The sequence below is a fragment of the Rhea pennata genome, chromosome 2, assembly GCF_028389875.1.
Source record: "Rhea pennata isolate bPtePen1 chromosome 2, bPtePen1.pri, whole genome shotgun sequence".
Classification (NCBI taxonomy): domain Eukaryota; kingdom Metazoa; phylum Chordata; class Aves; order Rheiformes; family Rheidae; genus Rhea; species Rhea pennata.
The window spans coordinates 54,848,099-54,864,463 of NC_084664.1; the positions used below are offsets into that span (position 1 = coordinate 54,848,099).

Below are 16,365 nucleotides of genomic sequence, written 5' to 3' on the forward strand. Positions count from 1 at the left end.
TAAGAGGGCTTCAGGGAAGTTTTTGTACCCTGAACTTGACTTACCTCATGCTTGTCTGGAGCAATGAAATTCAATTGGCCACTTGAGTCATATAATATAGAGAAAGCAAGCTCTAGCACCTCCTGGAAAAACAACACAAAGAAACATACATTAATAATCTGTAAGACAAGTATTCGTATATTCATGACTTACTTTTCTTCCTACCCATGAAAAGTGGAAAAACAGGTAATAGCATTCCCTTGCCTGACCAAAACTGCAGCAGTGTCAGACCACTGCAACAGGCTGGCACAGCAGTAACTCAAACTCAGATGGTTCAGTCAAAACTAATACTCCCACCTCCAATCCCTTCCAAGGGCTGATTATAGCTCACTTGTTCATAGATTACTTTAGTATTTGAGTTCAGATCTGAGCTAGGCAATGGTGAGGACTGAAATAAATATAACCTATGGCAGTACACTTACTCTTCAAGAAGGCCCAATGTTTCTTCAGCTTGCACAGAGTAAATCAACAAAGTTCTGCAAGGTTTGATTTTATATGTAAAAAGTCTGGCCAGGACAGCTAATCTCCTGGTATGTATTTATGTTCTTTTCACTGCTGGAAATCTACAAAGTGCTTTACTCTCAAGAGATTTCTGCCGTTTTTCTCCATCTTAACTGGAATCAGCACACTCATTCATGTGAGTTCAAACCGCGAACTACTTCTCTGTGTTTCTGGGTTACTTAGTCATAAAGACCCAAATGAGTCTTGGGAGAAGAAAAAATCATCTTCTTTTTTTCTCCTCAAACTGAAGCTGGAATTTCAAAGGAGCCAGAGAGAATTCATTAATCATTGACCTTCCCTGAAAGTCACCTGGAGCTGAGCTCCTTTGGAAAACCCAGCCAATCTCAATAAATAATGTACTTGCACCAGCCATCAGTGAGCACGCAAGGATACTGTGTTATCGTGGTTATTCCACACATCACTACAAGCATTGTTACAAGGCTTTCCACAACCTATAAATTAGCTAACAGGGAAATAATAAATTTGTGGAAAAATAAGACCCAGCTACAGAAGAGGCTGCTGACTTCAAACTACCTTGATCTATATGGTATGTCTTGTTCTTTTTGCCCTTTGGCTTCTTGATCTTATAATACCAATCAGTTTTGCTGACTCTCAGTTGACAACTGCCCTTGCAGTTCCGGCAGCTATAAGAGCACGGTTTCTTGTATTTGCTACACCAAGTTTAAAATGGAAGAGCTGTCTGTGGGGACTGAAGTATAGGTATTGGTCTAGATTCCTACCCCTGATCTACTGGCCTAATCCAGGAGCAACTCTTTGGATTTTAGTAAGGGTTACTTCATTTTTGAACTTTTATGATTAACAGCAGAGTCTGAATCACATTTTCAGTTCCTAGAGATACTCTGGTTAATCAGAGATCAGGACCTCATGCGACATGCTCTTGATTTTCTTGAGCTTAGTTTTAACTTGTCGCATTGCCAGCCTACAGGAGACAAGTCTCTGGGTCAACCCCCTAAAGAAGCTACAGCTACTAACAGTATTGGTATAGGGACCAAGGATATGCCTCTATTTTGAGCTCTGATGAAAAACAAGGAACAAGAGATTTTGCTCCAATTTGATGGTCATCTTCTACTCTTTAGTTTCAACCCCATAGGGAAAGTCGCCACAGAACATGTGAGAAGAAGCTTGCTCTCCTACTTCCAGTGCTTCTCTCTCCTGCAGTCTCTGCTGGCCTCTCACATATGGGCCCATCAGAGACAAGCTATTTTTTGATACACAGGCATTGTTAAGTGCCTATGGCTGAGTGATCCCATGTACCTGGAATGACCTTGCTACTCTCTCCCCATTCTCTCATCAACAGCCTCAAAATGCCCATGTCTTTGCCGAGGGCTCAGACCATGGCCCTGTTAAGTTTGCTTGCAAGAGCCAGAAGGTCCCACCAGAGAACTAACTCTGCATACAGTGGCAGGGAACTTGTGCAAACAGCATGAAATAAAACAGAAGCTACAGGAGAACAGGGAAGCGAGTAGAAGCATTTCTGCTGACTATGAAGGCCCCAGGTCTTCACATCAGGCCCCAGGACTGTCACATCAGCCGATAAACTATGTCAGAAGAACACTCACAGCTACATGAACATGTTTTTTCAGATTCTTCTATTATGCTTTTTTTGTTTTGTTTTAAAGGCTGCAAAATCTAATATATTTCATTTCCTTGGAATTCATTAATATTATTCATGAGTCAGAAATGAGGACTTTAAAATCAAACCCAAATTAAAAATACAAATAGGATGAATAACGGTGGATTCAGGTGTGGTCCTATCAAGCCATTACAGCTTCATATACATGCAAATTCCAATTCAGTTTAATTCTTATTTATTTCTAAATGATCCCACTAGAAGAATAAAGGCCATGTGCTGGCAAATGAAGAGATGCTGAAGCCTTTGTCATGGACATTCTGCCAATTCTAGCTATACTCATAACAGCGGCATTCTGCCATTCAGTTTTCTGTCAATGAATAAACATTGAAATGGCTCTTAGATATATACAAAGACAGCAAAAGATGAAAATGCCTCTTGAAAAAATGTATCATCAATTGTGAAATTTCAGGAAGTGGAACCTAGAAGAAAGATTTCAGACACGGAACTCAGCCAAATTACAATCCGTCTCTGGCTTTTTTTTTCCTCTTCATTGTCCACATTAGCTTGCTACTCAGCAAAAAATGATGCGTTATTACTATGGTGACACTTAAGCTGTTTTAATACTGTGCATGACTGTTTGTTTGGCATGACAGTTTCCTAAATTCTGTGATTCCCAAGGGAGAAAACAACAACAACAACAAAAATAAATCAGAGAAGCAAAGAAAAAAAAGTAAAAACATAATAATAATAATTATCTGCATCAAAAATTGAATGCTTCAGCTATGGAGGCAGTTATGCTATCTGTCAGATCCTGATCTTCACATCCTCAGCCAGAAGCTTTATGCCAGTCCAAAGCAATTTTACTGGAGGAAATGGGGTGAGGCTGACAGCTGAGAACATGCAGATCTGCAGCACTGCTATTTAGCATTAAATACTATCTAGACATTACTGCTCCATAAAGATGACACACTTCCATCACAGCCACCCACTGCTTCCCTTCTTGTGTGGACATATGAGTACTGAGACAAGGAAGCACTAAAAATACTTTATCTGCACCATATAAATGTCCTAGCCAAATGCTTCTGGTTCAGCTGTAATGTGAGGTAGGGACTGTATGCAATCTATTGTGTGCATGAGTGTGTTAGTGGCCTGATTCAGAAAATCAACAAGGAAGGATACTCCCAGGATTTTTTTCCTCACTTGACTGACTTTTTCATTTCCATCCATGTAAAGCCAAAGCTGAAAGCAGATGAAGGTATTCTGACAGACCTAAATCAAACTGCATGCATGAGAAACACATGCAAACAGTATTTGAGATGCCCTATGTATCCTTCTCCAGCAATAGTTAAAGTCAGCAATAAGACAAGACTGACAGTTACTCTGCAATAATTGTATGGTGCAGTTTTGACAGTGCCTCTCTTAATTTTCCATGGCTCTCATTGGAATGTTTTTTTCCAGTATTTCTATGAACACTAAATGCATGCATTTTGTTTTGAAAGTGTTGAGATGGAGACTCTTACTTTGGAATTTTGTCCACTTAAATATCTCTTCAGAGCTGGACCCAAAATTTCTCATTTGCAGGTAATTACAGATTCTGATTCAAATCCTGCAAGATGATTTTCAGAACCCAGGCTGTGATTTCAGATCAAACTGAGCATAATTAGGATCTTATTCTGTCTCATAAGGTCAGCAGCACAATCTGATAGAAGACTTATGAGTGTACCTCAACAATATGGTATGAAGACCTGTACCATTAAAAATGTCAAATTTGGCTAGCAACTCAATTTCTTCTCGATGTGGTGGCAATTCTTACTAACAAAGACGTTGCAAGATTCCGGCACTATACAGCTTGAGTATTAGTATCGGTTTACAGCTCCTGATCTGAAACTCTGACAGGTAGCATAAACCTAATTTAAGCTGACCATTGTCTCCTACACGCATTTCCAAATGCACTGCTGAACACATCCTTATACACCTCATTAACTGTCTAGCATTTACCTGGCCTCCTATTGTAAGCAGTTGTTTTTCTACCTGACTGGATCTCAAGTTATCATCAGCTGGACATTAATTGCAGTTCTGACATGTGCCACGTCCAGTGAACGCAAGCTCATCCAAGGATGCAGCTGGAACAAACTAGTTATTTATCAGAGACAATATAGCAGTAGGTACCAGCAGTCACTGCTGCTCTGTTCCGCTGGGCAGCAGCAGTCAAAACTTGTTTGCTGTAGGAAGACTATCCTAATACGCTCTGGACAGATAAGAAATATCACAATGCACATCTGCCATGAAATCTCAGTAAAGAAAGGTAGGCTGTCCTAATAATTTAACTCAAGTGGTCTGAGGTGAAAACAATGTGTGTGTACACTGAAAGGTATCAGGCTGGAATGAAAAATATCTGTATTACTTCAGGGAAGGTCAAGTTGTCAGGTTTTGTATTCTCTGTGTGAGTGGGAGTGTTTATAATAATTTGAGAACCATACCTTGTTTTGTTTAAGAGCTCCTTTCTCCTTCATGTGAGGGCAGTCTTTCCCTGTCACAACAGCTTTTATATCTGCCACTGGCACTGTATTAAAAAAAAAAAAAAAAAAAGACAATGAGATAAAACCAAAATGTGTTAAACTACAAGTCTTAAAAGAGGCAAAACTAAGGTGTTAAAAATGTCACCCCCTTTGCCATTTCCAGCCTGCTGTACGAAAAGAAGCTGTAAGCAAAGCAACTAAAATACGTACCAGTGAGCCCTGACAAAGTTTCAGGCATTTAGATAAAAATCTGAGTCTGCTTTTTCTTGCCTGCTGAGGCTATTTCAGGAGGGAGAGTTTTATATAGATGTGTACCTCTATTTGGACAGTTTTTATGTGTACTCATGTATCTAGACAGCATATACTGTTTTCTCTCTTAGTAATGTAATAAGCCTGCCCTGTTGTTGCTCTTCCCTAGGCATTTGGTTAAAATCTCTGCTGGCGATAGGAGCCAGCAGAGCTAGATAGAGCTAGGTGGACCCCCTCATCTCACCTGACGCTGCTGACCTTCTTTTAATGCATATATGATTTTTTCATATTGTTTTGTATTTCAGTCTCTAGTACTAAGAGGAATTAGGTATCCTAAGGGTTATAATGACCGATTCTAATTACTTTATGATGTAAAATGATCAGAAATCATTAAAAACAAGGTAATGCAGAAGTTTTGGCAGCTGTTGCTGCTCAGACTCACTCACAGAGTAAACGTGATGAGGTCACTAAAACATTTCTCTGTGCTTCAAGTGGAAGTCAATTTTCTGACAGTAATTACAGTATAGAAAATCTATATACTCCACAACACAATATGGTCAGTGAGTGACAGAAAGTTTCTACAATCTATAAATAATCCATTATCTTTGTGGCTTCAGAGAAGCATCACACATATACATATAGAACAGCATAGTATTATGAAAGTTTGTTATTGCCTTTATCTTTACAAGCTCTAATGGAACTGTTGGAAAAAGAAGAAATACATTTTTTCTTCCAATGAGTGCAGCAACACTACATATTTTAATACAGATTACCTCAGCACTGCGATCAAATAATAGCATATGACACAATGATATTTTTAAAGGTCCTTCTTTGCACGGAATACTGAAAGAGATGGTAAAACTTATTTCGCCCCTTCACTATTCAGCCCCTCTTGCCCTTAGTCGTAGGTGCACATTGCAGCCCTGCTTTTTATGTCTGTGGCACTACTCTCTTTTTTTTTGACTTATTTTTGAGGGAAGAAGAGCAAGCTAAGGGAAACTGGGAAATAAAAGAGGTATTTGATTGCTAGTATGGCAGAGGTCTTCTCAAGATAGAAGAATCTGCAGCATTTCCTGAAAATGCCCCCCTCCTACAATTTATTTGACTGCAGAAGGAAGGGTTTTTCCAAATCAGTTATGCCAGGCTTCTCTTTTTTCTTCTTCTTCTTCTTTTTTTTTCCCAGATGTCATAAATTTCTTGGTCTCTGTGCTCTGCAGCATAGTTAACATGGGAGATCTCAAATAGGTATGATACCATGATCTTTGATTTATACGGAATTTGGCCTATTCCTTGCTTTGGAAAATAGAATCAAAGACTTAAAATGGTATCAGAAGCTGACTACAAGATGCTGGAGGGTGTGAACACAGATGTGATGAGCTCGCAACAGATAAAGCTCTGAGAAAGAGGGCAGCTGCTTTCTGTCCCAGCTAGAGTCTGCACAGCTTGATAACTCTGTCAGCCTGAAGAGACACTGAAAGAAGTCCAAAGGTTAAGAAAAAAAACAAGAACAAAAAAGCCAAAAGCTGTTTATTTTTGGTAGTTGGTCAAGTGTGGCAAGGTGTATACAAAATTCAGTACAACTCTATTCAAAAGAAACACAGATCATCATTGGAACATGTTTTGTAAAATTCCCAAGACAGTTTGGTCTGACATGTTTACAGCAACAATGCCACTTTATAATTTTATATTCATATTTCTTGCAATATTCTCAACTTTGTTTAGTTAAATTCTAATGTGGTATGCACTATGGTAGCTCTTATATCCTTAACAGTCTGAAAAGACTGAGATATTAAAAAAATAACCACATCTTCCTTGAACTGCATCAGTATCTACTTCAGTCCATCAGCAGGCGTGCACAGGGAACATGTGGGTCTGGCCCAGCAGCTCCTGAAGTAGGAGCTACCATGCCAGTGGGATCATGCCACTCACAAATAAGCTCAAAAGCTTAAGGGATACTCAAAGGTAAATTGAAGCTTGCAGTTGGAGCTGGGCTTACAAGTGTGGAAGCGTGCTCAAAGCAAACAAGTCTGGGAACTGTCAGGCTAGGAACTGCCCCTGCATTTCAAGTGTGACATTCATCCTTTTACTGTCATTCTGAAGCTACTATAACATTTGAGGGCTATTTCTCTAACTCTTGTCCACACAAATAGCCTCTTCTAGTGCCAATACAGCAATAAGATCCCCTGTCCTAGATTCTGCCACTTACTGCTGCAGTAAGAGCCTGAAACATCCTCGAGGCAATGTGGAAGGCAATGAAAAGAAGTGAATGTGACTGTAAACTGCCAGGGCTCCAGCATCAGACCGGATCTTCTTCCTTCCCTCCTCAGCCTGCACCTGGGAGCATTTAGAAATTTTAAAAGGTGCTGCCTCGAGATGGGTAAGGGAAGGAGAAAGGGGAAACACTTCTTTATGTTGTTAACATAAAATGTTAAAATCACTTAAACTTCAAAAAGCTTAAATGTCCTCTTCTCTCAATTTTCAGGCTGGAGAAACTTTCAGTCTACAAAGCTCTTGTCATTTCGTGAAAGAAGAACAACTACCAACTTGAATGCTTGTACAAATGTTTGTCTAATTTGAAAATGACAAGAATGACATTTATTTCTAATGGAGATTCAGAAAAGAACAAAAAGGCTCCTCATTAAGGCTTGAATTTTCAGTCTCATTTTCTGGTGATAAAACTGCACTGGTCATTATCCGGGCCATTACAAAAGACTTTCCCATGATTGCAGGTTAAGCTTCTATAACTGATGCTGGACTAAGGAGACATTTTCATGAGAGTATGATTTTCTAAAGGGCTCCAAGTGGGCTCCACAATGACTTTGATCCCTAGAAGATATCCCAATAACTGCCCTGGTAAGAGCTGTCATAAAGTCATGTACTGTCTCAGTGGGCACACACTAACTGTGAAGTCCTATCACTGCTGTTCAGAGCAATGTATCATCTTTAAGGCCACTCTTCATGATAATCAAAAAGACCCCTGTCTGCCACAGGTTTCTCCTCCACACACTAGATTGTTTATAACTGCAGAAACTGCTGTCTCTATTGACAGGAAGTGCTTCTGAATATGCCAAAGTATTTTCATTTGATATCTGCAGTTAGACAAACAGTGAAAATAAACTGTGTTTCTCCCCTTGCGATGCGTATTTCCAAGTTCAAAGAAATTATGAGCTCATTGGAAAGCTGAGCTCAGTTCTTACACACACTTGCCAAAACCAGGAGAGCAGTATCTGAATGCATGAGGAAATGTCCTCTGTTGATGACCCCATAAACAGAGCAATTGATAATATCCTGAATTAAAAGAAAGCCAGTAGAAGTCATGAAGAAGAACTAACTCAAAAGAAGCAAAAGCAGCACAATCCATGTACATGACTCACATTTATCTTGTAAGGAATCATGAGGGACTTCTCCCTGGGGACTTTCTTCCAAATCTCCATAGTGCAAGACCTTGTGATTAGGTGAAAGTCGACAATACCAAAATTTGTCTGTTAAAAGAAACACAATAACCAGGGTTACTAACATGTCTTCATCAGCATTATCAAGAGCATAAGGGAAAATATACTCAAATGAGGCTGTACAAGGAAGGAGGATTGTGTCATTTTTAAAAGAAATGTGTGGGGTGTATTGGAAGTGGGGCAAGGACTTTGAATGCAATTTTACTTGATTAAAGTGTGTTTAAAGCTGGTATTAATCTATTATTCCTGTCTTGATTCAGCCACTAGATGAAAAAATAGCTAGTAACCAGGAAACAACTGACTTAGCTTTACATGATATTATTATACATCCTCACAGACAGGGGACTGGGTAAATAACTACTGTTTTGAGTGGCTAACTTTAACATACCCATAAAACCTTCATTTTTAGTACCCACTATGTGAACATTGAGCCCTGCCAGCTCTCTTGTGTGTGACTTTCAAAACTAGGACATTTGAGATGTCCCATACCTTATGAAAATTGTGACTCATGTCTTTTTGTAGACATGGCAAAACATCCTCATATTCATGGTAGGACTGGACATCACAAACAGATAAAGATTAAAAAAAAAAGTTAACTCCCTTGCTCTGTAGAGAACTCAGTGGTCATCATGCTCACAAATATACCTATACCACGCTCCTATGTTCATTTCAGCCCTTCCTAGGAGATACGTATATTTACATCTCTTGCCAAATCCAGCTTCTCAGGATACAATTCCCCTTAATAATATTTGTTAAAACCTGCTCCCACTAAAAACATCGGCTTTGCAGAACAAGGCTGCCACGCTGCCTGGCATGCAAGGCTGGTGCTTGCCAACTCCCTTTTCAAAATGGCAAGAATGATGCTACCCTTCCTTCTCAGAGCGCTTTCAACGTAATAAATAGCTCACACACAACGTTAAGCTGTGAAAAATACCATCTTGTTACAGCCTAGCTATGAATCTCCGAAAGCTCAGAGCTGGGCTACTCATTAAGAGGGGGTGGTGGTGGGTGGGGGAGGTGGTTTCTCTCCCCTGTGCTTCTCTCCTTGCTGGCAGCCGTGATGCTGTGCCACACAGCAGCCTCTGGACAATTTTAGGGAAATGGCAGCATGGACAGAGCCCCATGGCATCACAGCAGTCACGAGCGAAGAGTCATGGTCTGGATAAAATGTTGGAGGAACTGTAAAATCACCGAAGTTAGACCCTGTGCACTCATCCGGGGCTGTTAGCAAAGGGAGGGCTTCTTGGCTCCACTAGTGAAGTGTGGTTTTCATAGTCCCGACTTCTTTTTAAAGGAGCCTGTGCTCAACTTTGTAAAATGTAATGCAATAAGACACAGAGAAAGACAATTCACCTCTGAGGTTTCTCTTGGCTTCTATGTGCCCTTTTAGATACTTTTTTCACAGTAAGCAAAAATAGGGAAAAAAAAGAAACATTTCAAACCACCCTCTGTTTGTGTAAGTCATTCTACAGGAAGATTTCAAAGCACCTTACAAACTACTGGCAAAGGGTCATGAGGAAGATTCTGGTATCTCTTTCACGGCATAAACAACACTGAAGGATTTATGCTGCTGAGCCTGAGATTATGATTTCATGATACATATAAAAAGAGCTACTGGAATATAAGCTTCCCAGAATAAACAGTACGTATAATATTGCACAGCATGGGGTCGGGAGGAAACCTCTGCTTGCAAAACTATTGCAGGAATTTAAAACTAGAGCAAGCAGGACCCTTATTCAAGAGGCTCTCATCTGAGAGACACACAACATCAACTTGTTGGGCAATCTGAACGTCTCAAAAGGATACATGTGAAACTTGTATATTTGTATCTTTGACAAGGAACTCTACCTGAAGCATTTCAAAATCTGATACTTAAAGAAAAATGTACTCCACTTACTCTGACAGTAGCCTGGCCTGCCCCTTGCCTACCTACAGAAAGGCCCCACCTAATGCAGCAGAAAGCTGGTATGTCCAGCTTTACTTGCAACATCATTTTTTTCTGAGAATTTTTAATGGCAGCCTCATTATTTATGAGTGTTTGATTGCAGACTGTACAAAGGAATATGGCTTTCCATCTCTAAGATTAAGAAAATCCTTTTTTCCTAGTAAGAGCCAACCCGGTCTGACTGCCTTCTCAATTAGCAGGACAAGATGATGTCACTGACTAAAACTGTCACGAATTCCTTTTAACTTGGCCCAAACGGGACCAGGGTTGCAGGTGAGGGTCAGAAAAAGATTGATATTTTTAACCTCCTAAGGATTAAAGTGTTTTAAAAACCTTGTTCCCGTTTCAACCCTCTGCTCAAAAAATAAGAGAGGGGGGGGAAAAAAAAGCTGATGAACATTTCTTTACTTCGTTTTTAGGAAATGGTGGTTTTATAAGAAGAAATCCCACGTCTGCAGGCTTGTGGAGTCTTTTACAGCTATTCCCCATAACCTAAGGTTAATTAAAGAACTAATAGCCATTGATGTAGCTTGAAGCATGTCCAGTGCTGTTCTCCTGTGGGCTAACAAATAACTACCATCATATCAAAACTTTGCTGTCAGGGGAAAAATCCTTAAACGAAGCCTACGAATGCAACTAAGGAGATCTTGTCAGCTGCAGCTGCTAAAGGACTGTCCTAATCAGGCTGGGAGAAGGGCAATTAGTACATTACCATTGAAAAGTAAACCTTGCTTCCTTTTAGAGGCCTCTGCAACCATCTCAGCCCTAGCCAGCTGGGGATCTTTTAAGCTGTACATGATGTTACGAATGGTTTATCAGATAATATCATGTTTATGTGAGATCCCTGGGCCTTGGTGGGGGGGGATAGCTTTAAAAGAAATGCATGTTATTTTACTGTAGTGCAGGTGTTGAACACAATTTTATTTGAAGTAGAGTGTATTAATGCTACAGTGAAAATAGGAATTATATGAAATTGTTTCCTTTGATTAAAATAAGTGAAGAAAACATGATAACAACAAGTGGGAAGTGGCCGACATTTTCTTCCATCTCTTAATACCTAAACAAAAAAAAAGAAAAAAAAAGAGAAGCTTGTTTTCTTTTCTACCATGATTAGAAAATGGTTTTTAAAAAAACAAAGAAAAATTGTGGTCTAAAAACTCCAGAGCTCTCAAACAGAAGGTCACAGAGCTGACGTGCCACAACAGGCTTTAAAGATGGGACAGGTATTTCCCCATAGATTTTCTACTCTGCAGTTGGTAGATTTGTGTGTAGGCGTACAGCTGGAGTTGGAGGAACTGTTAGTTCAAAAAAGAGGTTTTTTTTTACTTTCTCCAGAGAGCTGTCAGATTTAGGCCCAGCATTATGGAGTTGCCTCAAAGTCTAAGTCCTTTTTTGATGGCTTATTTTGTATCAGATGTTATTATCCTTGCCTCTGTAGAGCTCCTTCTGAAAGAAGGCAGCGATAGGAAAGGCATCCTCTAAGCACTGAGTGTTTAGAGACAGTGTGGGGCTGTGATTTCACTGCAATTTTCAGATACTACATTATTAAAACTTTCCAATGAGTCCTCATGCCTTTTATGCTCATTGAATTAAGGTGCTACTGATACTTCCTTGAGCAATGAAATTAATTATTGTTATTTTTAATCTGAAAAGGTCTCATACAAATTGTTTAGCTTTTCAAACACTTGCTAGAGCATCCAATGGGTTAAATACACACATTGTTAAAGTTTACAGAAGAGGTTAAAAAAAAACCCCAAACAACAAAACCAGCTATAATTTGCCTAGAAGAGTAATATTCAAACTGTGACCAAATTGTAGGGCACAGAACATTTTGCCAAGTGGCTGCAGAGTGCTGGCTATTCATACGGTGTTTCCAAGCGCATTAATGGCCAATGACTCATATGCCCTTAACAACGCTATCCTATGCAAAGAATTACTGTGATTGCCACAGAAATACTCTGTAGCTAGAATATGGAAAGAAAATAGCTCAGATATGCACTCATAGAAGGCTCAGAATATACATCTTACCCCAAGATACAGTCCACATTACTAAAAAAGTGAAGTTTGTTTGAAGAAAACGTTGCTCAAAGATTTAGTGACGTAACACATGTATTTTAATAAATCTGTGAAAACATATATAGTTCTTTAGATTTTAGATAAATGTATGTGGACTCAGCCTCTTTCTTTGGCTGTGTTGTGTTTCTCTAAGATGTGACATCAGAGCGATACATTTTCAGTCTAACTGGTCTTAAGTAATTACAAAAAGCCAGCAAAACCTGCAAACGATTTGTGATTAACTGACTTGTGGTAATGCTGGAGGGGTTAGGCAGGCTTGGTTAACCAGTTCCTCTCAGCAAGCCACATATCACAGAATATTACTTTTTGTGGAACTAGGGAAGGTGGAGCAGATGCGTGGCAGTAAGGAGAACTTTGCAGAGAGAAGAAAGTGTGTGTTCTCATTTAACAGCATGAGTCACTTCCCATCCCTGCAAGAGGCAGAAATCTGGGCTGGTTTGTTTCTTTGCCTTAATTTAAGGTTACTCTTTCTAGGTTACTTAAAAAACATGCTTTGCCTGTGTTTTTAATGTAACGATGTGTCTTACTAGGGTTTCTCTCACTTCCAAAATGACTATTCAAGAAACTTTATCTTCAGTTGCAAATCCATTTCAATAATATGCAATTTCTCTATAATCTTTATAAAGCTAGAAGGGGAAATTATTTCCAAGATTGCACCCATCAACATAAACTCCAAGTGTACTAGATGTCAACTACAGAAGCATCTATTATCTTCAATAAAACTCTTTTATCTGCTACTTACTCTACTGGAAATAATAACTTCTGAGGCTGTAAGGTGCTTTGTAGGCTTTTTCTAGTCTTCATCCCTTTTTTTAGGTCTTAGCTAAGGAAGGAGAAAGCCGAAGAGGGCTATCAGTCAGCTGACTTTCCACAGTCAAAGAACAAGCAGTGACATCTGAAGCTTTATGATCTGTGCTGAACAATGACTAGAAGGGCAGGGTGTATTTTGCTGTTTCATTTTCAACTGATTAAGAACATCTCATAATAGCAGGAGTTAGTCCTGGCATTCTTCTGTGAAACATAGCAAGCAAAAGGCCCTGTATTATTTGGAAGTGGCAAAGATCCTACTGAGACAATAATGGTATTTCTGAATTTCAGCTACAGAGAGATCATGCTGATATGATAACCCTGTACTGAAATACAGAGATTGGACTACAGATACCTCACATCTCAGTCTTCAACCCCCCTCAATGGATCACCTGTTGGTTTGGCGGCTTTTAATACTAAGTAAATATGAAAGAGTTTCACATCCTCTCATGTGGCTGTAAGGGCTGTAAGCTCTCTGCTCTTTTTTTTTTTTTTTTTTTTTTTTTTTTTTTTTTTTTTTTTTTTGTAAGTCAGTTGTTTCAACTTACTGTGACTAACCATGTGTGTCCTACCACATGTTCAAGCAACAGTCTTAATGGAAGTTTGCTCTGGAGTCTTTATCATGGGATAATGTCAGTTAATTATATTTAAATAGACAATTTAATGGTTTCAACTTCTCCTGTGTAGGCCAGGTCAGATTCCTCTTTGTACGATTTACAGATCTGCAACATTTGCCCCAGGATTGTCTCAAGGGAAAAAAAAATTGTGAGAAAGATAAATCAACCTGTGTGCATACTGCAGTAAAACAGCTACTGCCCTTACTACTCTTGTAAGTAAATTGCCAGATAATAGGCAAATTGTAATGTCTCGCAGCACTCCCCTTTTCTTTTTCAGTTCTAAATTATTCTGGACAGACTTTGACCCTTTGAGAGCCTTGGTGATGCCACACGGCAAGTAAATCCCACCAGAGTAGTGGGCAGGTAACGGGGCTCCTTATTGCACTCTGATCAAAAAGTCTTGGGTGATGAGTCGGGGGAATGGGGAGGTGGAGGTTGGTTAAGATTAACAGAAGCCTTACTCAGGAATTGAACCATTTTTATCAGGGCGCTCAGAGGAACCATCCAAAAGCTGGCCTGCCCAGATGTTGAGCAGTGCTCACTAAGCATCTGGCTCCTCTGTTCATTCCCCTTAGTCTCACAGCTCTTGCCATCACGACAGCCCCAACCTTGCAGTGTGCTCTGCTTGGTGCCCAAAAGACAGTAGGGGGGAACACTCCTTCCACCTCCGCAGGTACCTAACAAAGGACTGTTCCCTACTAAAAGGCTTATGAACCAAACATGCTTGTGCTTACTGTCCTTCACTTGTTTATTAAATCGCACAGTATTAGATCTTGGTGAGTTTAGTATTGTTGGTATCATCATCACCTGTAATGGTGTTGTATCTTCTCCCTCTCTTTCAGGGAGAAGGGCATATGGGCAATCCAACATAAACCATGACACAACTTTTTTGGACAAGCTGGGAAGAACCTGCCCTTCTAAATGGACATATATATGACAAACGCAACACACTTTGGAGATGAGAAGGAAGTTCTTTGAAACATGGCCACATGTTTTAGTTGTTTCCAAAGTATCAGGAACTCTTTCGGCCCTGTATAACCTTAACATCCAAGCAATTGATCTTGTAGCCTATGCAGTTCACTCCAAGGCATGATATAACAACCTTCTTAGCTGTGGACCAGAAGACTACATTGATATTTCGGTTACTTCAACTCCACAGAAATGAGTGGAACTAATTTATATCCTCTAAGGTTTTTGATCCTATGAATCACAAACTGACAATAGTTTAAAACAAAATAAACAGTCTATTTTCCCTTTGGAGGTCTGCCAAAACAAGAATGTTTGCCACAAACCCTGCTCCTTGAATTTCAGTCATTCAGATGAAGGTTTTGAGAGGAAGAAAATAAAAACAAACCTCACTACTAATTGCCAGACCAAACTACATGTTACTTTAGCTCCTTTCACTCTGTGAAGATGCTGTTGAAGAGAAAATATATATCACATATCTCTACAAAATCTGTATAAGAAGTCAGAATGTAATATTAATGCTTTTTTTCTAAACTGTGCAGTGGGCTTCATAGGTGTTTGTAGGCTTGACAGAGAGGATATAAAAGTAGATCACTTTTTCTCTGACTTAATCCTTATATAAAGGCTTGGAACTTTCCAAAATAACCTCCCCATATTAAACATTACAGGGATTCTTCTTTCTGTGAAGAAAGTAGTTTTTTCTACAATTGATCTGAATGTCTCCAATACTGATCTTTGGTACTACTTGATTTTAGCTTTAGTGTCTTTCTAATTTGCATTGCATTTGCAGAGGGGAAAAAAAAAGTGATCTAAATTTCCACTAAATTGAAGTTTTAAAGGGAAATAATCAAACTTTTGAGTAATCTGCTGTATTTACACTATGTCCTTATCATTTTGTCCTGATAAAGAAGTGTGCCTAACTGAAGAGCAAAAAGAAACATAGAGTTTGGCTGTATAAAATGAGCTGAAAATCTATCAAGCAAAGACACACAGGGTTGAGAATCTAGTCTTCCCATGTCAATCATGTATTCATTCTAAAGTACACAAATTACTGATCCAAGGACTTTTTATAAGTAAATTTAAATACCATCATATATTTAATATATACAGTAATAATAGACCAAAAATATGGACAGGCAGGACTAGAGGGAGGGGTGCAAAATGAGCTCATCAGACACACAAAACTGCTGGGCTTCTGCTATCTAATTCCTTAGTTATATAACGTAAAACAATCCAACAGAAAAAAAGAAAAAGGTGTTCCAAATCTGAGACATTCAGGTTCTGACTACACCAAGTTCCATGTGCTGTTCCTGCAGAGGTTTAGGAGATTTTGTTTTGAGATTAACAAGATGTCTAATGGCAGAAATCGAAGTACTCCACTCAGAGTACAAGACTGCTGCTTGAGAGCTTCATTAAATATGAGACCAATTCCAGGTCTGCACGATGAAGCCAAAACCAGTTCCAGTGAAACATAGCAAATTCTGGAAGAACTTTATCTTGACGATTCTTTCCGGTGCCCTCTGGAAAAAGCAGTCTAGAGAGCACTAAAACCAAGGATCTTGCCAGTAACAGTAGTGCTCACCATCACAACTTTCAGACA

The 16,365-nt window shown here is 39.3% G+C and overlaps 1 protein-coding gene across 5 annotated transcripts in view; it reads right to left on the minus strand.

Moving 5' to 3' along the window:
* ELMO1 (engulfment and cell motility 1) overlaps positions 1–16,365 on the minus strand; it is a 312,145-nt gene that overhangs the window by 5,282 nt on the left and 290,498 nt on the right. For all 5 annotated transcript variants that reach the window (XM_062569560.1, XM_062569561.1, XM_062569563.1 and 2 more), the window contains 3 exons: positions 8,277–8,384; positions 4,615–4,697; positions 45–122 (listed from right to left, as the gene is read on the minus strand). In XM_062569560.1, the coding sequence (XP_062425544.1) occupies positions 45–122; positions 4,615–4,697; positions 8,277–8,384 (269 nt within the window). The remainder of the gene's footprint in view (positions 1–44; positions 123–4,614; positions 4,698–8,276; positions 8,385–16,365) is intronic.